We start from the raw sequence: 24,158 nt of genomic DNA on the forward strand, positions 1-24,158 counted from the left end.
TTTTCTATATATAGTAACAAATCATAATAAAATTTATATGGAACCATCAAAGACCTAGAATTGCCAAAGCATTACTGAAGAAAGAAAGAGGCTGGAGGAATAACTCTCCCAGACTTCAGACAATACTATAGAGCTACAGTCATCAAGACAGCATGGTACTGGTACAAAAACAGACATATAGACCAATGGAACACAATAGAGAGCCCAGAAATGAACCCACAAACTTTCGGTCAACTCATCTTTGACAAAGGAGGCAAGAATATACAATGGAATAAAGACAGTCTCTTCAGCAAAATGTGCTGGGAAAACTGGACAGCAGCATGTAAAACAATGAAGCTAGAACACACCCTTACACCGTACACAAAAATCAACTCAAAATGGATCAAAGACTTAAACATAAGACAAGATACAATAAACCTTCTAGAGGAAAACAGGCAAAACATCATCTGACATACATCTCAAAAATTTTCTCCTACAAGAAATAAAAGCAAGAATAAACAAATGGGAACTAATTAAACTTACAAGCTTCTGCACAGCAAAGGAAACCATAAGTAAAACAAAAAGACAACCTACGGAATGGGAGAAAATTTTTGCAAATGAAACCAACAAAGGCTTGATCTCCAGAATATACAAGCAGCTCATACGACTCATTAAGAAGAAAATAAGCAACCCAGTCCAAAAATGGGCAGAAGACCCAAACAAGCAACTCTCCAAGGAAGACATACAAATGATCAAAAGGCACATGAAAAAATGCTCAATATCACTAATTATCAGAGAAATGCAAACCAAAACTACAATGAGGTATCACCTCACACCAGTCAGAATGGCCATCATTCAAAAGTCCACAAATGACAAATGCTGGAGAGGCTGTGGAGAAAACAGAACCCTCCTACACTGCTGGTGGGAATGCAGTTTGGTGCAGCCACTGTGGAAAACAGTATAGAGATTCCTCAAGAGACTAGGAATAGACTTACCATATGACCCAGGAATCTCACTCCTGAGCTTGTATCCAGAAGGAACCCTACTTCAGGATGACACCTGCACCCCAGTGTTCATAGCAGCACTATTTATAATAGCCAAGACATGGAAACAGCCTAAATGCCCATCAACAGGTGACTGGATAAAGAAGAAGTGGTATACTTATACAATGGAATACTACTCAGCCATAAAAACCGACAATGTAACGCTATTTGTAGCAACGTGGATGCTCCTGGAGAATGTCATTCTAAGTGAAGTAAGCCATAAAGAGAAAGAAAAATACCATATGAGATTGCTCATATGTGGAGTCTAAAAACAAACAAACAAAGCATAAATACAGAACAGAAATAGACTCATAGACATAGAATACAGACTTGTGGTTGCCAAGGGGGTGGGAGGTGGGAAGAGATAGGCTGGGATTTCAAAATTGTAGAATAGATAAGCAAGATTATCCTGTATAGCACAGGGAAATATATACATGATCTTATGGTAGCTCACAGAGAAAGGAATGTGACAATGTATATATATTCATGTATAATTGAAAAATTGTGCTCTACACTGGGATTTGGCACATTGTAAAATTATTATAAATCAAAAAAAGTTTAAAAAAAAAAAGGTGGCAGAGAACTGGAAAAAAAACGCAGCAAAATCAATTTTGTTGAACTTTTAGTTATTGACATTCAATGTGGCTTACTTGGTATTTTGGTTAAAGTTGATCTGTCTGTATTTACTCCAGTATCTTTATGACCTTGTGCCCCTAGTGTAGGCTGCATGACAGTTACCAGAGATGGGGGACTATTTCTCACAGTCTGCAGGCTGCTGGGATGTCCAAGATCAAGATGCTGGCAGATTTGGTCCTTGGCAAGGCACACTTCCTGGCTTTCAGCCACCTTGTCACTGCTGTGCAGTTCACATGGCCCTTCCTTTGTGCATGGAGAAAGGGAGCCGCCTGCTTCTTCTGCTGCAAGGACGCTAACCTCGCATGTGGGTCCCATCCACATGTATTCATCTCACCCTAAATGTCCCCCCTCCAAACACTGTCACATTAGAGTGAAGGTTTAAAATTATTAATTTTGGGAGGACTCATTCAGCCCATAACATGTGCAAAGTAGGTATCAAAAAAAAAAATGTTCACAGAAGGAAAACTTTAGAAAAAAATTTTCTTTTTGTTAAATCAGCCAACTCGTTGAGCATCTGAGTTTACAAACCTTTCTCTGGGTCCTGGTGGTTTGAAAACCTAGCTGATGAAGAGAATCAGCTGTAGAATTTAAAATATAAAGCAAAAATGGAATTACTAGGTCCTACTTTTAGGCACTCAGTAAGTCTGGAAAGACATAGGAAGCTGGATTTTTAAAAAGCTCTGCAGGTGAGCAGCACTGTGGCCTTGGGGAGCACAGATCTGAGCCTGGCTCTGTCAGAAGTTGAAGGATGGTAGTTAAGTTGTTCAGAATATCCCAAGGGGCCTTTTAATTTCTCTTGAAGACTGAACTCCCTATTATTTACAATTCCATGGATTAAAAAATGTAGCTAAATGCTACAAATTGGGTTTTTAATTACAAGCACCAGTTGGCTCCTCTTGCATTCTGAGTCCCCTATAAACCTGTTCTGTCTGTCCCGCAGAGGAAGAGGACAGTGATCTCTTTGATGATCCTCTGCCAATACCTTTAAGGCACAAAGTTCCAAACCAGCAAACGTATCACCCTGAGGCACTTCCAATGAATGAAGCGTCACAAAACCAGCCTGAAAAACTGACAGGAAGAACAGGATGCTGCAAAACAGAGAGAATGCCAACATCTCTTTGGGCAGACTTTATAGACTGTGAGGAATCCAACAGTGAAAGTGAAGAATTAGAAACCCCAGCTTCAGCTGAAGGAGACATGGGTCCCGTTCCCCATCCCCAGCAGAAGGCTGACGGGGAAGTACCACAGTGGGAAGTATTCTTTAAAAGAAATGATGAGATCACAGATGACTCTTTGGAAAACCTCCCTTCCTCCACAGAGGCAGGGGGCTCTCAGTCCCCGAAGCTTTTCAGTGACTCTGATGGGGAATCAACACACATCTCTTCCCAGACTTCTTCTCAGTCCACACACATCTCAGAACAAGGAAGTCAAGGCTGGGACAGCCAATCAGACACTGTTCTGCTATGTTCCCAAGAGAGAAACTATGGGGATCTTCCTTCCTTGAACAAAGGTGGCTGTATAACAGGAATCAAAGAGCATATCCCTGCCTCTCCAATGGAACAAAATGTACTCTGCCCAAAGGATACGTACTCCGATTTGGAGAGCAGAGCTCAAGATGTAAGTATAGTTCCTAGTACTGGAGAACCAACTGCTCTAAGCAGTGGGAAGCACATGAATCAAGAGAAAAAGCCACAAAATCTTAGCAGCAACGCAGATTCACAAAGCTCCTCTGATTTTGAAATTCCCTCCACTCCAGAAGCTGAGCTACCTAAACGAGAGCATTTACAGTGTTTATACGAGAAGCTGGCAACAGGGGAGAGCATAGCAGTTGAAAAGAGCTTCCTTCATTCTAGAGCAACCACTAAGAAACCTATACAAATAGGTAGCAGTCAAAATGCTAACAGATGAAAGTTAAACTACTTAACAATGTTCATATAACCTAAAAGGTGGCAGTGAAGGAAATGGAGGACCAAAAAATGGAAAACTCAGAAAACAAGATATGGGAGAACTAAATCCAAATGGATCAATAATTACTTTAAAAAGTAGTCTGAACGCACCAATGAAAAGACGGAAAAAACAGCTCAAGTATGTGCTGTCTATAAGAAAAACTCACTTCAAATAATTTGGGTAGGTTCACCGGTCAAAGGATAGAAACCTTTACTGTGTTGTAAACATTACTTCAAATTTGGAGTGGCTGTGCTACTAATGATAAGAGGTCCAGCTCACCAAAAAGACATAATCCTAAATGAGTATGTACCTAACCACACCTTCAAAATATACAAAGCAAAAACAACCAGAAGGAGAAAAACAAACTACTGCACACAGATATAGCTGGGGACTTCCACATTCCTCTCCCAGGAACAGAGTTAGTCTACAGTCAGCAAGGATATGGAAGAACTGAACAGCACCAGCAACCAACTGGTCTTAACTGCAACCAAGAATATGCCATCCAATGGAGAACACATGCTTTTCAAGTGCACACAGGACGACAGTCACCAAGATAGACCATATCCTGAGCCATAAAAACACTTCAAATTTAAAGAATAAGCTTGGATCTATTACTATGAACTGATGGCTATAGGAGCATCCCTTATTTATCTCAGATATCCCATCCCTTAAAAAAGTTACAGTGGTAAAATTAAAGCTATAAAAATTAGGACAAAATAAAATGGCAAAAGTATAACGTGTTTGGTGAGTCATTCAGCTTGTTTAAAGTCCATCCATAAGGTATGCTTTGTATAATTGACGTGGATTTAGCAAATTTAGTAACAAACATTCATAAATACTTTGGTTTGCTGTTTCATAAATTTAGAAAGCAAAAGCAGAGATTTCACTTAGAGCAAGTTTAAATGGTGTGTCTAAAACACAATTTGCAGATCAATTAAAATAATAATGAAACACATTATCACCATGCTGCATTTTAATTAGAACAAAAGTAAGTACTGCAGCCACAAAACTAATTAAGGTTATAAGACGCAGTAAGTGGGAGAGGAAAATAAAGGGGGTGTTTGGAGAAACCAATGCCAAGAGGACCCAGCAAGCCAGCCCTCTCACTTGTCCCGAAGGGAGTTATCCTCTCCCAGATGTTGGAAGGACAGATTAGCCCTTGCCACTTACATGGGGGAAAAGCTGGACAGGGACACCTCCCCTTCAAATTTCAGCTAAGAAACTGACAGCCGAGGAGGGATGTGGGGAAGTAACTGACGTGGTTATTAAGGGATAGGGCTGCGAGTAAGGGGCCTGGTTCAACTTACTTCTGACTGTTCTTTAAAGAGTACATTTGTAGTTAGGGTCTCTGCCCTAAATTATTCAACAGTAAGTTTTACTAATTGTATACCAACAGCTACCAGAGACTGGTCTGAGCGTGGAAAGGTGGCTGAGGGTAAGGAGTTTAAAGGGAACACTGACCTCTTTTTTTCTAGCTCAGCTGCTACTCTGAGCTTCTGATGAAATCCACTCTGCAGGCTCAGTGTGACTGGGGCAGGATTATAGATAGTTACATTCACTCCCTTTTGCCCTGCTCCCCTATGAGTACTGTTACCTAAGTTCAAGGTGAATTTAAGGTCGCTAGAGAGAACCAGAGGGGAGTGCAAAATGTTGACTACTCCTAACTACAACAGGCCTATTACAGGAACCCAGGCACTTTATTATTTCTGGCTCCAAAAATTAGTTACACTTCATTATCGTAATTACATAATCCAATGTAACTACCACATACATACATACATTTATACATATTCACTGACATTTAAGACTTCATGTTAATACAGCTTATATTGTTAATAGTGCAGCTTATGATCCAAGGTGGGTGTTCAAAACATGCCTGTAAACATTCTTCTAAATCCATTTTTAGCATTTTATAATCAATCAGTTTAATATTCCATAAGGCCACTTTTTTTATGCTTTATATTTGAGTGTGGTATAATAAATGCTGGCTGAGTGAATTTCAGGGCTAAGAGCACTAGAACAGACTTTGATCAAAAAACTTGTAGTGATCACCAAAGCTTTTAAAGTACAGGTTTATAGTACAGAATAATTACAGTAATACTTACACATGGTGCTTACTGTGACAAAGCCTACTTCTCCACACTGTACATTAACTCCCTTACTCCTCACAACCACCCTTTGAGGTAGGTACGTTTATCATCCCCATTCACAGACACGGCGGCTAAGGCACAGAGAGGTCAGCACACGAAGCTAGAGAGGGGTGAAGCCAGGACTCGAACAGGCACTTCAGGCCTGAGTCAATGCTCTTAACCGCTGTGCACTCAAGCCGCTCAAGAGCATAAAAGTGGGCAGGATTAATTACAACGGCTACTTCATTTTAACTTCAAGAACTGCGAAGTGTAAAAGGAGAAGTGAGAAAAAATTCAAATGCCAAGATACATCACAAAAGAAACCCAGTGGCTAGACATGTTTGCCTTAAAGAGGAATCCAAGGCTTAGAAGTTTGTTTGAACTAAGAGTAGAAATTAATTTTTTTAAAAAAAAGTCTGCCTGAAGTTGGTTAAGTATGTTAAAAATAGGTACAGTTTATGATCTTCGGCATGTTAATGTCATCTAGCCAGTCTAAGCCTATTTCTTCAGTGTTTTAGGGAAGACCCCAGTCTCATCGACTTACGAGAAGCACATGAGTACATATAACAGGCCTATGCCTTGCTCAAAGAACAGCAGCTATTAATTCTAAAATTCCTCTGCACTTCCAGGCAGGGCTTGGCACAATACACTTAAGTACCTGGTGACCAATAATGTCAAAAATTTTACAAAGTATCCATCTACATTATGCTAAGTGTAAAAATCTACTTTAATATTCAAACACATGAACCCTGACAAAGACAAATCATTGAAAGGAATGGTATAGAAACCTTTGGCTGATCTCAATAACAGGTAGTCAGGAATACATCAGTACTTTTCTGCCTTTTTGTATGTAGCTTTACTACAAATGACAGTAAAATATTCAGAAATAAAGCTAAGCCACGATAAACAGAAAATCAAATACCAAACTAAATTTAAAGAGAAACTGTTGAACTATAAGAAAAATAAGTGCAGTCTAGATTTTGTGCATTTGTGGGGAAAAAACCCTGAGATTATCAATTGTGTGTAGTCCTCTTCTGCAGACACTGAAAACAATGCATCAATATAACTCGTACAGTGGATTAATTTACAGTTTAAACTTGAGCTAAATATTACCCTTGAATATTTGCTTTATATTGAGAGAACAAATTCTCACAATTTAGGAAACCAATTTAAAAAGCTAATGTTGACTTAAAATAGTTAAAGCTCCTAACAGCTTTGTTTAAATAGTTTCTATTTTATTGCTTAAGTTCATCTTTTTAACAACCTAAGGGTAATGCAGGTATTTAAAGTCACAAAGGCCCATTACATTTCTACTAATAAGGACAAGACAAAACGAGTTTACTGAAAATAGACATTTTCCCTTTGCCCTCTGGTTTTACATTTTTAACATACAGAACAGACAGATCACATAACTAGACTGTAAAACACTGACTTTTTTAAAAAAGAATGTTACAATTGTATCTTTGAACCTGTGACAATTATAATTCAAAATAAATTTGGCCACTGGGTATTTCGAGTTAGTCTGTGTGACCCTGTGTTCCTCTCTTCAGAAGTGTCAGTAATGCATTTGGCCAATAGCTTGAAACATGAATTGTAAATTAACACAGTGTATAATCTTGGTAATGTGAAGAGAGTCCCAAATATTTGTTTTTTTTAAAATGTTAACATTAGAAGAAAAAAAAACTACAATCACCATCACCTCTATTTCCTGAAAATTCAGTTGAGGTAACCTCTGCAAGTCACAGCTCCACATCTACACACAGTTCTGACCCTCTTTTTGGCTGGGCTGTGGTCAATAGAATCTGAAGATATATCTCCAGAACCTGAAAGCATAGAAAAATAAATATAGGAGAAGGAATTAAGACAATTCAGAATGAGTTCAAGTTTTCTATCTTCTGTAAATAAATTTGAATATTCACAGCCAAGTTATTAGAATTGCCTTGAAAGGATGGTGTGGGCTAATAAGAGGTAAAATGTTTGTCATTAGCCCCAATTTGTAAGAATGGATCTCTGAAATGATCAAACTTATTCTTAAAATCCAATGTACAAGCATTCATGTCATACATTACTTTAAGAGCCATAAAGCAAGTTCAAGTAATAACAATATGTAAAGGGCATCATACTTAGGAAAACAAAACACTTACACTGTCACAGTAAAGCAAGTAGAATTAAATGTTCTTTTTAAAAGTCAAATTCAAGTAGGAATGTAATACATTCACATATGATTTAAGTCATATTTTTAATCTTTTGAATATATATCTCTTAGTAAATATTCAGAAATGTAGGCTTAAAAATTTTTAAATACAAGTAACATTGAGAAAAGATGTTCTAATAAATAAGCTTCCATATGGAAGTTCTGAAAAAAGCAGGCAGCAATGTGGAATAGAAGCCAGAGCGTGACTTGGCACCAGGTCAGGTAGACGTGGATTCTAGCATTAGCTCTATCAGATTAGCTTCATGCCCTTGAGTAAAAAACATACATTCAGATAGTCTCATTTTCTTTTTCATCCTTAGTATTAGGAGCTCTAAGGGTTTTCCTATTCTGATTAGATACTTCACTCTGTAACAACTTAACACCTATGAGACTGTACTTAAAAACCATACCTTTCATTTGATAATCAAAAGTGAGCTCTTCTCCAGCACGTATGGTTCTCGTGGAAAATAATGCTATTCGGGGAAGACGGGTATCGAGGTTATCAATGAAAACATTGAACACCTGAAGATTTGGGTCACACTAGAAAGGAACATTAGAACTCACTTAAGTAAAAATGCCATGAACGAGCTCTTCTACATACCATACACAATCTCTAATTTCCCAGAGTGTTAGTTTAAGATCTGCTAGCAAGTAAGTTGCTTGTCGTTTGAGGAATTTGAGGCATGCAGAGTTAAAAATACTGTTTTCCCTTACAGAAAATTTCAGACATACAGAAAGCTAGAGAAAATAAGTCCACGTATAGCTACGATGCAGATTCAACAATTATTAACGTGTTTGTCAATCTTGTTTCATGTAGTCTTAACTGTTTTTGGAGAATTTTAAATGAAAATCTTAGACAGTATCATCTCACCTATATTTTGTTTTAGTAAGGTGTATTTAAAGAACTAGAGTAACTTTTAAAAAAATCAAATCAGCACTGTAGAACTCAAATTTCATATTGCACGGGGTTCCACTTCCTAAACTTTTATTTGAAATTACTTGGTATTTTAAGAACGCTACACTAAATTCTGGAACACGCAAGAAAAATCCAGTGAATCGTACTAAGAAGTCAAAATAAGTGTTTAATGGTGCCTGATTAGACTGTATCTATTTTGAGAGTATCTCAAATTTATCACTAAGAAAAAATTAAAGTAAATGTTTAAGTAAATCAGAAAACAAAGGAGTCAGAAGATCTCTGACATTTCACTACTAATCATAAACTAGTTTCTTGGTATAAAATCCATCAAAAGACTAACAATCTACTTCCTTATATGGTCCGCTACATAACTTACTCTCTGAGACACATTTTCGTTGTAATCTATAAAATGGAGATAATGTCAGTCTCACAAGCCTAATAACATTACGTTATCCACCTGGCATTCTGTAGGTGCCCGGTAACGCTTAGCCTCCTTATTTTTGGAAATGGTTTTTATAAAGCATAAGATTATGGATTTACGATTCCAACTGCATTCTAAGTTTTTTCAAACAGGAATTAAGGATACTATTTATAATTTAGAAAAACAGCCCCAGATACTTCAATACTCTACAAACTCTTAAATTCTATAAAAATGTTAACATGTTTACATTTTAAGAGAATACAGCTATCTAACTTCAGTCGTATATCCTAAAATTTAGCTGTGTTAACTTCTGTAAGAAACCCATAATTCTTGAACTTACCTCAACTCCTCTGCCCATTAATTTCTATAGGAGGATAATACCTATCTTATAAAGTTGTTGGAAAGCTTAAATGAAATAACATGTAAAGATTCTTGCAAAATGCATGGTATATGGTAGGCATGAATTTTCCTAATAGAGCAATAATACCAGGAGTTAACAGAAGAGTCCTTCATACTAAAATACTTTGCAAGCTGAAAGAGTATATAGCTTAAAGATAATTATTCCTCAACTATGGAAGATCTTTTAAAACACTAAGTTAATTAGTCCTGTCTATACTTTAAAAATATCTTACACTGTGATTCACAAAATGAGACACATTTCCATATCGAGCTGCGTCCACTGTGAATTCATCAGATTCATAGTCCAGATCAAAGAGGTACGTGATTCCTTTGTTGTCATATAACTGCCCCCGTCTTTCAGCTTCTTCACTTGTGATTACCTAAAAAGAAACTATACTGTATTATATAGCTACTGCTGAACTGAAGAAACACTCATCCATTAATCTACTAATTAACATATTAATGCCTTCAAGTGGATAAAAAGAAAGGTGTCATCAAAACATTCACACAAACTACTCTAGAAGAGTCAGGTCAAAGAGGTGGGGAAAAAAGTGATGGTGCCAAAGAAGTGGGACTGTCTGAATGAGACCTGGGACAACCCAGCGATGAACAAGCTAAAATGGGACACTAGTTTCATTCTAGTTTACTGGCATGTTCAGAAAGCTACAACTACGGCTCTCTGTAGGATGTGACGGAATGTAAAGGGCTAAATTTACAAGTATGTATGTTCTAAATGCTCTAAAGGCATATTTATCCTATAACGAATCTGTGTGCAGTTACAAATGGAAATCTGTTACAAATACATGAGAGAAGGTATATTAAATTTGCAGTCAACTGTATGGAAAGTTTAATTTTGTAGAATAGGTGGTTTTCATGAAATTCTGTAGCTCATAACCATCATCTGTACAGTTCTGCTCTGAAGAACACAGCTTTACCACATGCTTAGTTTATGAAACCCGAAATACCTCAAGTGATTCATGGTGTCAACCAAATTCAGCTGCCTAAATCATTAAGCCGAAAAAGAGAACAATTTGATTATAAAGAGTTAGTGTCTTGAATAGTGTTTTGTAATAATCTGCCATTGTCTAAAATGTAAGGACCAAAATGAGGATCCAACTTAATCCCAGAATTTTGGATGAATACCAATAATTAAAGGTGATCCAATTCCAAACAACTTTTAAAATGTCTGATTTGACAACCCCAGATATGCAGTCACATCCGTATTTTTCTAGCCACAGCTCAACCCAGCAGTTAGAGCAAGTGGTGTACACCGGTGTAGCATGGTGAAGTGCACTGATTTGGAGCCCTGGTTTTGAATCCTGGCTCTTCTTTACTAACTGACCTAACACAAGTTGCTTCATTTCTCTGGGCCTCAGTTTCCCCATGTCTAATAATGAAGAAAGTATCACTACCTCATAGAGTTGTTGAGAGAATTAATGAGTTAAAACATAAAGTGCTTAGAATAGTATGCGGCACAAGGTAAATACTATTTTCTGTATATATACATATATGTATAAAAATTTATTTGCTTATTATTTGGTAATTTAGAGAATGGTCTTTGTAGCTGAGTTACAGACACAAAGAGTTTGGATTTTCTTACCAGTGGATGCAATAAATGTTTTATGTATATTTTGCAATACTTGCTGATAAAGCATTCATCTACTCTACAGTATCTTTCATGTTGATATAAAATAGAGTTTTGCCAACTACACTTAATCAATCATACTTGGTCAAACGGATGAAGTAAATTACAATTTAAAAGATTCCAAGTAAGGATATATTTAGATCTGATTTTCTTAGGACTTCTGTGTAAAAACAGTTGTCATATTTTAAAATTTACAAATGCCAATTTCAATGACTATGAATGGGTGCTTGTTGAAAGATGACTACTTCATTTGTCATTATAATTTTTTGTTCATATTCAAGTTTATATTTCTAAAGACGCCAGTGAACCCTTCTCTCAAACCTGAAATTTGCACATACTTGCAAATGATAATAACAAAATATACCAAATTGTTATATTACTGAGGTAAAAAGACAACTTTTCAAAAGCATAACATTCATGAACATTACTTGCTAGGAAATAAAAATGAACGTACCTCTCCAACATATTCCATGACAAAAGTCATTCTTTTAATCTTCACAAGGGTTTTTACACCCCAGCCACAGCCATTGCTGGTTCGAAAGATGCAAAGTGAATACTGTGTGCCTTTTTGTACAATCCTATTGGGACAATCGGGTCCACACTGACACCTTGAGTTGCATTCATAAATAGGGGTACCAGGTGGGATTTTAATTTGTTGGTTTTTATTATAAGCCAAAAGAACTCCAGCTTCAGCGGGACAACACTTCTCAAAGAAGCAATCTGTGCATGAACAACCAAAGGTAGCTTCGTTTACTAAGCTGATTCCAGGAGCTGGTCTGTATTCATTAATGTAGTAGAAGTCTAAAGGTGGGCCCTCTAAGTCCACAGTATTTTCAACAAAAATCATTCCTTTGTGATTCTTTCTTCTGTTGAGTTCGTCCTGCCATCTCTGCAGAGCTATCCTTTGTTTAGCTTTCCTTACAATATACTCAGCAATGGCAGGTTGCAAAGAACTGTGATTTTCTTTTAGAGTTACTGCTTTGCCTTTCTGTACCTGAGATAAATAATTACGCTTGTCATTAAAGAATTGCTGAAGTAGTAATGGGCACTTGAGATTTTGCAAAGGTTCCCAAGTATTTGTAGAATCTGGCCATCCTTTCCATTTTACAAGATAATATTCCATATCCTTAAAATATAAAAAGAAAATGCAAATCAGATTATGACAGACTCAAATACCAAAAGTAATTTAGTATCTTAAAGAGTACAGTATTATCATTTTTCTTATTAAAGTTCAGAATACACAGTCACAGGTTATTAGCAGATGAAGTACAAATCAAAAATAAAACTATTTTTCTTTATATTACTTAAAATAGGTATAGAATTTAGATGTGGCTACTATTTGACCATAGGCAAGAGAGTCACCCCAGAGAAAGATAAAAGTACTGAAATTCATGAATATTTTACCAAACGGTGACCAAGTTAAACAAAAGAGTATTTATCTTGATCATGGAAATAAGCAGTCCCAAAACTAACAATGTATGATGTAGGTCAATGCTTACTTGGCCAGCATGGACGTAGGCATCCTCTAAGGTCCATAATTTAATATTTTACATTGGATAGAAAGGAAGTTCCTTTTCTCATTGACCTGGGCACACATCCCCTAGATTTTCTAAAATTATGCTGTCCAACACAGTCACTCCTCGCTGCATGTAGCTACTGAGCACCTGAAATGTGGCTAGTGTGAACTGAGATGTACTCTAAGTGTAACACACACTGAATTTCAAAGAATCAGCACAAAAACATAATGTAAAATACTTCTTAATTTTTTAAAAATATTACGTGTTGAAGTATTTTGGATTTATTGGGTTAGATTAAATGTATTATTGAAAGCAATTTCACCTGTTTCTTTTCATTTTGTTTAACATGGTTATGAAAAAATTTAAAATTATAGTCATCCTTTGGTATCTACCAGATGATTGGTTCCAGGACCCCTCTCAGATACTAAAATCCACAAATGCTCAAGTCCCATATATAAAATGGCACAGTATTTGCATATAACCTATTCACATAGTTTAAATCACCTCTGGATTACTTACAATACCTAATATAATGTGAATGCTATATAATTAATTGCCAGTGCATGGCAAATTCAAATTTTGCTTTGTAACTTTCTGGAATTATTTTTTCTTTTTTCAAACATTTGCTATCTAGGGTTAGTTGAATCCTGGGGTGCAGGATCTATGGATACGAAAGACCGACTTTATACATACGTAGCTTTTATTATACTTCTACTGGACAGCACAGTTCCAGAAAGCTCTTATCTTGGACTCACCCGTGGCTGGATTATGTGGCAGGCCCTCAAGGCACCAAAGATCAAATATTTTGATTTAGTCCTCAGACTGCTGTTGGCTACCATGGTACCTGAAATCCTGCCTTCTCACCCCAGTAAATGGCTGTTTTCTTTCCTTAAAGCTAGGCAATGTTAAGTTTCTCTTAAAAAAAAAAGGCAGCTTAGTGTGTATATAAAAAAAAAAAAACTCTCCAGTAAAGTCTCTCAATTTTGCCTTTGTTCTCTGGAATAACAAACATATATCCACAAGCGCTAGGGTGAAATGCCCTCCGAAATATGAAAGTGATTAAACTGCTCTCTACAGGTTTCAGTTATCATTTTAATTCATAGATATTGATTAATAACTTAACTGGGATACATTTACTTTCCCCTGAAATTTTTCATAAAGGTTTTAGTATAAAGTAAGGATGTATTACTAAAAATAATTTATTCATGCCAAATGACCTTGAAGGTCTAGGAAAGGTGGCACTAGACGCATGGCTGAGGCACAAACTGGATGATGAGGACTGTGGCAGCTTTGTAGGAGCCGGTCACCTGGCCCGTGAGTGAGCTTTTCTTTTCGCCATTGTCATCTCAGTGTTTTATTATATTCTACTCAGGAAGCAGTAATGCTTGTTAATTAAAAGAACTTTGCTTCTTTGTGAAAATGGTCAAATATGTTTTCTGTTAAACAAAAATGTGGTTAAATTATGATGTTAGCATATGCCAAAAACTTTATTTCCATGGAAATATATACAATGATTCCAGAAAAAAGAAAAGAGCCTTGATACATACTGAAGCGTTAGTCACTGTGCTTCACTAAAATGTAACATGGCTCTCCCTCTCCTGTCAGGAGGGATTACCGTTAGCAGATACCTGCTCAGTACAAATGAGATTCAGGTGACAGGATCTAATATTACCTATTCCCCTTAATTATTAAAGTTTGAAAAATTTCTGATTTCAAAACAAAGTAATGCAACCCTGGTCCTCTTTTTTTTCTGCTACAGTTTTTCCTACCATAGCCGTGTGTTATACCAGTGAACAGTGAAAGAAACAGAGTGGGTTCAAGTCAGATGATTAAGCTAAATTATCATTCAGCAAAACTAAAACTACTATGCCACTGAAGTTTGCTTCCAAAATAACCTATTGTTTAATGATAAGCCATTTGCATTTTTAGTTACTTAATCAGTTTTGTATGTTAATTACATTGTGCCTATTTAATCTATGGATGGTAACGATCCTTCTTAAATTTAGTGCTATGTAAATATTACTAACGTTTTATTTCTACTCTGTAGACTCCTGTCTCTTATAAGCACTGTTTTACCTTCAAAATCCAAAAAAGAGATTTCCATTTTGAAAAATTAGATAATTTTATACAGAAAAATCAGTTTGACTTACACAATTACTTCAGTACCCTAAAATTCTAAATAAAAGCCCAAAATTTAAGTCGCATATTATATCAGTATTTTATTCAGATATGCAATCAACTCTTGATTACCTATAGAAATGGAGTTCAGTCATAAAAATGATCCATTAATCACTCTTGTGTAATTTGGAATGCATCATATGAATTTTTTCTTAATGACATTTTCCCCCACTATGTTTGGCTAAGGTTAAATTCATTTAAATATTTTAGTATCCATAATGAGCACGTGGAATTTCAGTCACCAGGGGGTGTGATGAAATGTAAGGTCATGTTAGCCTTCAGGAGTGAAATCTCCTTGGGAAAGGAAAGCAACACTGTAAAATAAGCAGCAACACAAGGCGGTGCCATCTGAAACGCCAAACAAACAAGACAACGGACACCACGAGGCTATAAAGAAGGAAACCAATACAGGTCGATCAGAAAAAGGGCACAGAGAGAGTAAAATAAACTACACCGTGAAAGACTGACAGGATGTGATTTGTTGGGTAGGAATAGGGCAGGCAGGATGAAAAACAAGCAGACACCTGGAGCTAAGATTTGCGTGAAGTATCCAGAAACAGTGAAGAGACGGATTTAGCTGGCTTTAAAGTTCAGAATATTGAAGTGAGAGATAAAACTTACGGCAAGGCAAGAGCAAATTTTGGACAGCCTTGCACACCTGACTGAGACATTTGAGCTTCGTTGTAGGCCAATTGTTTTTACAATTCTTAGAAACCACGGTGCTTCTGTGGGGAGCTTCATTCAATGCAAATACATTTAATTCCATCTTGTCTACTGGGAACATTTTACCAATCTTCTAATTGCCAAGCCCACTCTGTCCTCATCTGACCATTGCTTAGGCTTTGATATCATGATTCTCCTCACTTTTGTTTCTTCTCTGCCTTCTTTGCTGAGACCCTCACCCATCACTTAAACAATGCAGACACTTAGGGCTCTGTCTTTAGCACTAACAAGCATGGATTTCTTGAGAATCTGAAGCTGTCCCCTTTCCTAACAAAAGTCACATACATAATACAGTGAGTAATTTCAGCATATTTGGATTCCAGGTTAAGAAGTCTTGCTCTAAATGTTCTCTCTGGGCAACCTCATCGCTCCAATGGTTTTTAACTACGTGCTGATACTTCCAAAATTTTAGCTGCAACCCCACAGAGTCACTAGTCTGCTGAGGGTCCAACAGGTTCTTAATCTGTAAACACGGACCTCACCGCTGTCGTTCCTAACAGATTCTCTCTGTATTCCCCAACAGTGGGAAGCTTACTCCTGTCTACTCACTCACACAAGTCGCAAAGCAGGAGGTCAATCTCAATCGTTTCTTCTCCACCCAACCCATCAAGTCTCTTTAGATACTTCTTGTCCACCTCTATTACCATAATTCTAGTTACCACAAACCTTCAATCTTGCCTGGATTATTACATTGATGATCTACTGGCTTCCCTGACTCCAGAGGGACTGACAACAATCCAACCTGCCTTTCTCTAATAAAGTGTGGTTTTCTTATAAAAACAAAAAACCCCACAGTACCAGTCATTGTTATTTTCTTACTTAAAAAATTGTAACAGCTCCCCCACTGCCTAAAGAATTAAACTCAAACGTCCCATTACAACAAAGACGACTCTTGACTGGGTCCCTGATGCCTCCTGGCTCAATGTTCCAACACAGCCCCATTCACACACCACCCTCTAGCCACACTGAACTACTACTAGTACTTGAACACGCCAGGCCTTTTCATATCTTCCTGTTGCTTTGTTCACAGGCATTTCTAATTAGAATGGCCTCTTCCATTTGTCTACTGAACACTGATTTCAGTCTCATCTTTTATGTTTAGAAAAACCTACTCATCTATAAAACTCAGCTCAAATGTCATCTCTTCTGTGAAGTCTTTCCTGCCTCTCTTGTCCAAGGAGGACTGATCACTGCCATCCCGTATTCCCACTTCTAGTCTAAACTATAAGCCGTTTGCAGGGAGGGAAGGAATCTTATTTTCCGTAGCCCCAGAGCCAAGCACAATTCCCTACTATATATCTTGGGCTTTTGACTAAGTGTTTCTGAATGTATAACAAAAAGTATGACTGCCAACATGGATGCAAAATATAAAAACCACAACAGTAATGTATGAATCCTTAAAAGAAATACAAGCTGTTCAACCTAACCTGGACATAGCTGTTCATGGTTTTTCAATATTTGTTCTGCCATCTGCTGTCTGTAGCCAGCAAGTAGCAGCATGTACAAACACTTTAAAAAAAAAAAAAAAGACAAAAGAGAACTACAACAAAAAGGTCTATCTTCCTGCTAATTTTCCCCTGCAAGTTTTGAAATAATCTTCATACTCAATCTCAGTGTAATATAGCCTGAATCTGATTATGAAAATCCCAGTGTTCCACGGGAGCGCAGTTTGAGAACTTCTATGGTCAATGGAGTCAGTGGATTTTTCATACCAGTAATGACAGAGAGAAGGAATCGTGAGGCCTGAGTTTGAGGCCCAACACCAACACAAAAGAAGAACAAGACCCTGGAAAAGTCCTTCTTGGATCTCTGCATTCCTGATCTCTAAAATTTGGGTTTTAATCTAATGATTTCTGTTATCCCAGTTCTTAACAAACCGCTGTAAGTGCAGCCTGCCTTTTAGGAATGTCCCTCTGCTGTTAGGTGTGGCTATTTTGTTCATATGTGCCATGCAGTACACTGGTAGTTCTGGAGACACAGAATTACCTGGATACTTAAAGAAGTCAAAGCTTTGGGTAATATTTCTTTAATATCTGCTTCCTAAGGGAGAAGCCAATGTGCATGGGGGGGGGGTTCTTCACTGATGAGCTGAGCATGTAATAAAGAACACTCACAGTTTTGTCAGAAAGTTTTCTGTGTGAAGGGGTGACATGGCAAGAAAATGGCAGAGAAAAATCACACAGCACCGAGACTACTAAGTTCCACTGGACCCCAACATGTGCTCACAGCTCATAATGGTAACAGCCCTGCTGTCCCCCAGCTAGCATTCTTTCCAATTCCCAGGTTGGCTACTTCAGACCTCCTCCACTTTCCTCAGCGTCCCTATCCCATGACCTCCCCCATTATTTTCAGTAGCACACAACCTTTGTTCCTAATGCAGAACAACAAAAAGCACCAGGCATACATTCCCTGAATTTCCACCCTCCACAGACATGGAGCTAGAGAAGAAGGTAACTGCAGACACAACAGAAGACGTGCACTTTCTCCATCACTTACCCCCATCCTGTCTCTTCAGTTTCTCACTCTCTACAGATTCTCGCTAGCATTTGATTCTCCCTGATTTTCTTAAATTAATAATTTTTAAATTAATAAGCAAAATTAAATTAAACCTCCTTTGAGATATAAATGCCTGAATAAGTAAGGAATCTCTAAAAGATGTGATAAATTACTAAAAGTTGAGAGACTGGAGGGTATGGTTACAGGGTGGGAGATTTCAGCATAAGACCCTTTATATAACATTCACTTTTTAAAATCATGTGCATATGTTATCTACTTGGGGTTTTTTAAATAAAAAATTTAAAATTACAAACACCCTTACACTCTACATAGCCCTTTCTTCAAAGGTAAGATTCTTGAAAGAGTTGTCTATACGACTTGATGCTACTTTCTCACCTCTGACTTGTTCTTTAATTCATCCTATTTTGGCTTCTTCTGTCCACAACACAGAAGCACTCTAAGGGCATCAACAGCCCATTCACTGCTCAATCCAGAGCATGCTTTCCACATCTTCTTTGACCCACTGGTCACGTGGACATGTTACAAGAGATGAAGCTGGAAAGGGGGCTGGTGGCCAGATGATTAAGCACCTCAGTCCAAAGGGTCTCAGCTTAGACTGGTAAACACCAGGGAGCCACTGAAAAGTCTAAAGCAAGGCTCTAATGCAATCAAAGCTATGTTTTAGGAACGTGATAGCTTTGAAGACTATGGTAATGAGACAGTGTCTTATGAGCTGAATGGAGGAAAACACATAAGAAAAGGGCAGGGTCATAAGATCTTCAACCTGCCCTGAATATGAGAGAGAGACAGTGAGAGGAGAGGGAGGTATGCTGAAGTAATACTGGCTTACAGATTCAATCATCTGTGTTAGGCAGGAGAAGTGGGGAAGCTAAGTGGGGGTGGAGGACATACGTGTTCAAAGTAAGGCTGCTTATTCCAAAGCAAGAAACCAAAAACAGAAGGATGAAGGAGAAACTTAAGAGCAAAAGCTATCCAAAACTGATCTGAAACACTCAGAATTCTGTGCAAGAAAGGAAACTGGCAGCTCCTTCAATGTAATCACTCCTTAGTAACTAACTCTGTGAAAGTGTAACAGCAATAAACAGGAGAAGACAAATAGACAGATCATATAATCAGATGACCTATTAGATTTAGAGGGCAGGAAGGATCAAACATGTATGAAATCGTGAGATTAAGTAACTGGGAGTATTACGATTCTGTCCACCTACATAGAGAACACTAGATCAGGATGCAGATTTGAGCGAGGAAAATGGGTCCAGTTGTGAACATGGTGAATTTGGGTACCTGTAGGGTATCCAGGATGAAATAAAGCTCAGAAAGAAGTCAATGCCTCACAAATATTTGAGGGTCAAAAGCCAAACAGATTCAAGTAGAAACTATTGGGAAAGAGGTTATCTACAGAGCAGCTCCAAGGTGAGAAGGGGGTCAAGGACAGAGCCTTGGCCATTATGTATCAACATTTCAGAGGAAGGACAGGTAAAAGCCAGCCAGTAAAGGAGACTGGGAACGAACAGTAAGAAAAGTTGATGGCAAAAAGGAGTGGAGACACAGGTGAGCAACAGCGATGACAGTAAGCACTTTCATGGTGTAACCACCACCAGTCCGGCTCTGCTGAGTAACCCCCCTCATCTCACAGGTGGAGAAACCACAGGAAAGGGAACCTACGTAATGTTCTGAAGGTCGCACAACTAGTAAACGGCGGAGCCAGAATCAACCTAGGACAAGAGTTTCAAAGAAGAAAGGGCAGCCAACAGGGTTAGCTGTCACAAACAAGTAGAGTGAGATTCTGAGGTCCTCAAATTTGGCAATTAGAGCATCACTGATAGAGGCATAAATCAGAAGAGAGTGGGTGAAGAAGTAAGTGAAAAGGCAATCCACAGGGGAAGTTTTTTTTCAAATTGTGTATCTGAGAAGGGACTAACTAGAATATATAAAGAACTAATACAACTCAATAACAGACAACCCAATTTTTTAAAAAAATAGGCAAAGGATCTGAACAGACAGTTCTCCAAAGAAGATACACCTATGACTAATGAGCACCTGAGAAGATGCAGTTTTTAAAAAGTTAATGGGAAATGAAGTAGAAGGAAAAGTCAGGAAATACTTGAGTGGGGAGACAAGATCAAAGAAAGACTTCTCAAGGTTAGGGAAGGTCTGTACAGGTTTATCAACTGAGATAAACCAGTGAAAAAAGAGTGCTTGACACAAAAAAAAGACATCCCAGATTAAGCAACATGCTAAAGGGGATTAGTAGGAAGGAAAAAGGAAACTGGTGACACATCTGAAAGTAAGAATGAACGAAGACACAGATAACTGGTGTGGAGGTAAGCTGAGCGTTCACACTTGAAGGATTCTATTGTTCACCAAGGTAGAGGCCTGCAGCTGAACACAAGAGGGTGATGGACAGGGTAAGAAGTCCAGAAAAGTAATAAAAGTTGAGAAAACTGTTGACAAGAATGGAAAGGAAAATGCAAAAGATAAAAAGCTGGTCAAGTAGAACTGAACAGTGTGAGAACAGAAATAATATGGAATGGAGCCAATAAGCATGATTCTATGATACCTGCAGCTGGATTGGTCAGGCCAGAGCTTATAACCTGAAATGGCATGTGACTGGGCTGTTTGGGGCTTGAAAGTTGCTGAGAGTGTAGTCAAATGCTTCACTGTAAAATCCCACCAAGCGTGGAAGGCAATGATACCAAAAGTAGACAGATATTTCATAGGAAGAACTGGATTTAATGACTGAATCAACATGGAAGATGAAGGAGAAAGGAAACAAAGAATTACACAGGATTCCTGATGCATTTATCTGGAAGAACTGACAGGTTAATGACCAGAACAGAGTTCTTGTAGAAGAAGCAGGCTACAGGGAGATGAATTACTCAAAAATATAGTTCAAGGTTTAGATTGAAAAAAGCTTCTTAGAAGAACAACCCTGTCATTTGTAAGAGGAACAGATATAAACTGAGGCCCAGGGAAGTTAAATGACTTTGCTGAAGTCACAAGGTACTAAACAAAGGCTAGAAATCACCAACCCCAGGCCTTCCTATCATACAATGGAACCTCACTACTGCCTGGAGCTTGACAGGATGGCAGAAAATACGAACGGTGATGCTTCTTGAGATTCAGTAACATTAAAGTTGGCTTGAATTTCTAGGTTCACTTCAGGTGATAGTGGGGAAATATGATTCAGGAACAAAATAAATGACAGGAGAAGCCAATCTGATTTAAAACATTTGCTCTGGTAATCCACATGGAGATAATCAAGAGTTGGATGTAGAATGATATGAGCACCTTGAAATTCTTTAATGCAAGAATATTTTATGCTTTGAACTCCTCTCAATGTTATTTGGCAAAACAGATGATAGGACATGTAAGTTTATCATGGCTAAGAATTTTAACCATTAAGAAGAGCTCTGCTTACTTTTAAGGTGCTTTTTATGTTACCGAAATATGAAATTCTGAATTGAAGTCTGATTAGGTCTCTTTTAAGGGTCTAGGTATTTGCCTTACCTTTACTACCTTGTAGTCACACAAGTATTCCACCTCATAATTGTTTAGATTCCTTTTGGTGATTCCAATCGATTTACATGTGAGCTTTTCTTTTCTAGATAATTCCTGAAGAGTATCAAGTGAAACTAGGCAAGGCACACACCAAGCTACAATAAGAAAATAGAATTCTTTACTAATGAAATACCTACTCAGTTAAAACAAAACAAAAACAAACAAAAAAATTAACAAAAAGGGGGAAAAACTTAAGACTTCTATATCCCCATCCTTCAACTGGCAATTTTGTAAGACTAAAAATTCACATGATAAGAAACCATTTACATGTCTTTAAGAAAAAGTTAACCATTAAAAAACTATTTTGGTACATTGATCTTCTTGGATTTTCTCATGGGCCTCTACCCTACTGTTTAACTGATGTCAATTTTTACTAGGCCATCTGAACAAAATGTATCCTGTCTATAAGCTTTCATAAGATTACATATAGATGCAAAGGTCAAAATAGTATTTCTGACTTTTCCATTGTATTCTACATAGAATTGTTGTTTTAATAAAACATTTCTTAAGGAAATATTCATTACTGTAAGAAATACATCTTATATATATTTTAAAATAATCTTGTGGTTTGGTTAAAAAGTAACTTTCCCCTTTGATCCTAATTGAACAGTAAGAACTGAAATCTAACTGAGATGTAATCCTCTAGTTACACACTCATATAGCATATGGCCTACTCTTCCCACTTCAGAAACCTGCATGAAATTTTAACTCCAACTTTGCCCATGCTGCAATGTATTATTATTAAGGTAATTAAACCCAAAAGTTATAATAAAATAGACAGTACATTGATTTTTGTAATAGTCATTTCCTGTTTTTTTTTAAAGCCAAGAATGACAATATACAGAGTGTTCAATTTGCATAATCCATAAACCATGCTGGAGGAAAATCAGACACACTCATCATCAACCTCACAACCTCCGTAACTGTGCTGCAAGATTTTACACTCAAATATCTGTACACAGTGTGCCACCATACTGCATTTACAATGTTAACACAAACTGATGTTTAGAAATCTACAATAAACTTGGCTTTACGGCTAGTGCTATGATAAGCACCAGAAAAGATCAAGAGTCCTCTGCCCCAGCCACCTAGCTACATGATTTCAGTGAGGTTTCCATCTTTCTGGGCTTCAGATTCACTGAAAAAAAGTGAGGGTTGGAGTACACTGGGAGTACCAAACAAAAATCTATCAATAAACGCAAGCCTGACTTGATAGCGGTGATAAACCTTTTGTTTTGAGGTAATTTCCAGCGAAGAGAGAACAAAGCCATTCTTATGATAGCCTTTCCTCATCCTCCCCAATTCACACCTGGACTTCGATGTCAGACACCCCGCAGCACGATTTCCATCAACCCCCCCTGCCTACAGAGGACGCATAATTCTAGATTAAGAAAGTGAAAGATATTTCCCCCCCAAAAAATTGGGGGGAGAGGTTCCTTGGAGTGGTGATTTGGGGGCAGGGGAGTGGTGAATAGAAACGACCCCTTAAATCCCTTCCATTTAAAAAATATACATAAAATAGATAAACAAGTTTATACTGTATAGCACAGGGAAATACATTCAATACCCTGTGGTAGCTTACAGTGAAAAAACAATACGAAAATGAATATATGTATATTCATGTATGACTGAAGAACTGTGCTGTACACCAGAAATTGACACAACAGTGTAAACTGACTATACCTCAATAAAAAAAATTAAAAAAAAAACCTTCAGAATGTTTTGTGTAAATTTAACCTCATTATTCTAACTACATGCGAAAGAGGGGCCTCTTCACTACCTACTGGGGTGGGGGGGGAGATTTGTCCGCTGTTCCCACCCTTTTCACCTAGTCTAAGTACCATCGCGAGGATTCAAGACAACTCTAGACAGAAACGCTATCTTTTGAGAGTAAGAAAAATTGGGAACTGCAAACCCCTGGTAACAATTCCGATTGTCGCCAGGAAAGTAGAAGAAGAATTCATTTGTAAGATTAAACATTTCATGACCACCACAAAAACTTTACACTAGTTCATCCTAACCGATAGTGGAAGAAAAGTTGGGGGGAAATACATCCATCATCTATGCAGAGAGGCGCAGTGCTGGAAAACACCTTAAATTCTGGAATACACTGAAAGTTCTAATTTTTCAGGGCACGCACAAACACACGTTCAGCACCGAGTTCTTTGACGTCCACATAAAAACCACGCAAGTTCCTGGTGGGTATAAAAAGCCCCGTAAACCAGGGCTGCAGCCTCCAATACCCATTACTGGGGTTTCGCCAACAGGGAACTGAACCGCCTAGTGCGTCCGAACTGGGGGGTATCCTCGCGTGTTTCCCTCCTCCGCGTTCCCACCTCTGCCCCGATTTCTG

General features: G+C 37.7%; 2 protein-coding genes across 9 annotated transcripts in view; one reads left to right on the forward strand and one right to left on the reverse strand.

Annotated features, from left to right (window-relative positions):
- DCLRE1C (DNA cross-link repair 1C) overlaps positions 1-24,158 on the forward strand; it is a 63,380-nt gene that overhangs the window by 33,161 nt on the left and 6,061 nt on the right. The window contains exon 14 of one of the 3 annotated variants that reach the window (XM_072955041.1): positions 2,599-4,335. The exons of the other annotated variants lie outside the window; for them this stretch is intronic. Coding sequence (XP_072811142.1) covers positions 2,599-3,566 — 968 coding nt within the window. The 3' untranslated portion in view covers positions 3,567-4,335. Of the gene's footprint in view, positions 1-2,598; positions 4,336-24,158 lie in introns of those variants that run through there. 3 annotated transcript variants of the gene reach the window in all.
- SUV39H2 (SUV39H2 histone lysine methyltransferase) overlaps positions 1-24,158 on the reverse strand; it is a 42,526-nt gene that overhangs the window by 17,708 nt on the left and 660 nt on the right. For 2 of the 6 annotated variants that reach the window (XM_072955045.1, XM_072955044.1), the window contains exons 2-6: positions 21,755-21,900; positions 11,764-12,435; positions 9,898-10,044; positions 8,339-8,468; positions 7,434-7,557 (exon numbers count right to left, since the gene is read on the reverse strand). In XM_072955045.1, the coding sequence (XP_072811146.1) occupies positions 7,451-7,557; positions 8,339-8,468; positions 9,898-10,044; positions 11,764-12,435; positions 21,755-21,900 (1,202 nt within the window). In that variant the 3' untranslated portion in view covers positions 7,434-7,450. Of the gene's footprint in view, positions 1-5,283; positions 7,558-8,338; positions 8,469-9,897; positions 10,045-11,763; positions 12,436-21,754; positions 21,901-23,826; positions 23,925-24,158 lie in introns of those variants that run through there. The other 4 variants (XM_072955049.1, XM_072955048.1, XM_072955047.1 and 1 more) reach the window with 3 other exon arrangements.

Source organism: Vicugna pacos, chromosome 35, assembly GCF_048564905.1.
Source record: "Vicugna pacos chromosome 35, VicPac4, whole genome shotgun sequence".
Taxonomy (NCBI): Eukaryota; Metazoa; Chordata; class Mammalia; order Artiodactyla; family Camelidae; genus Vicugna; species Vicugna pacos.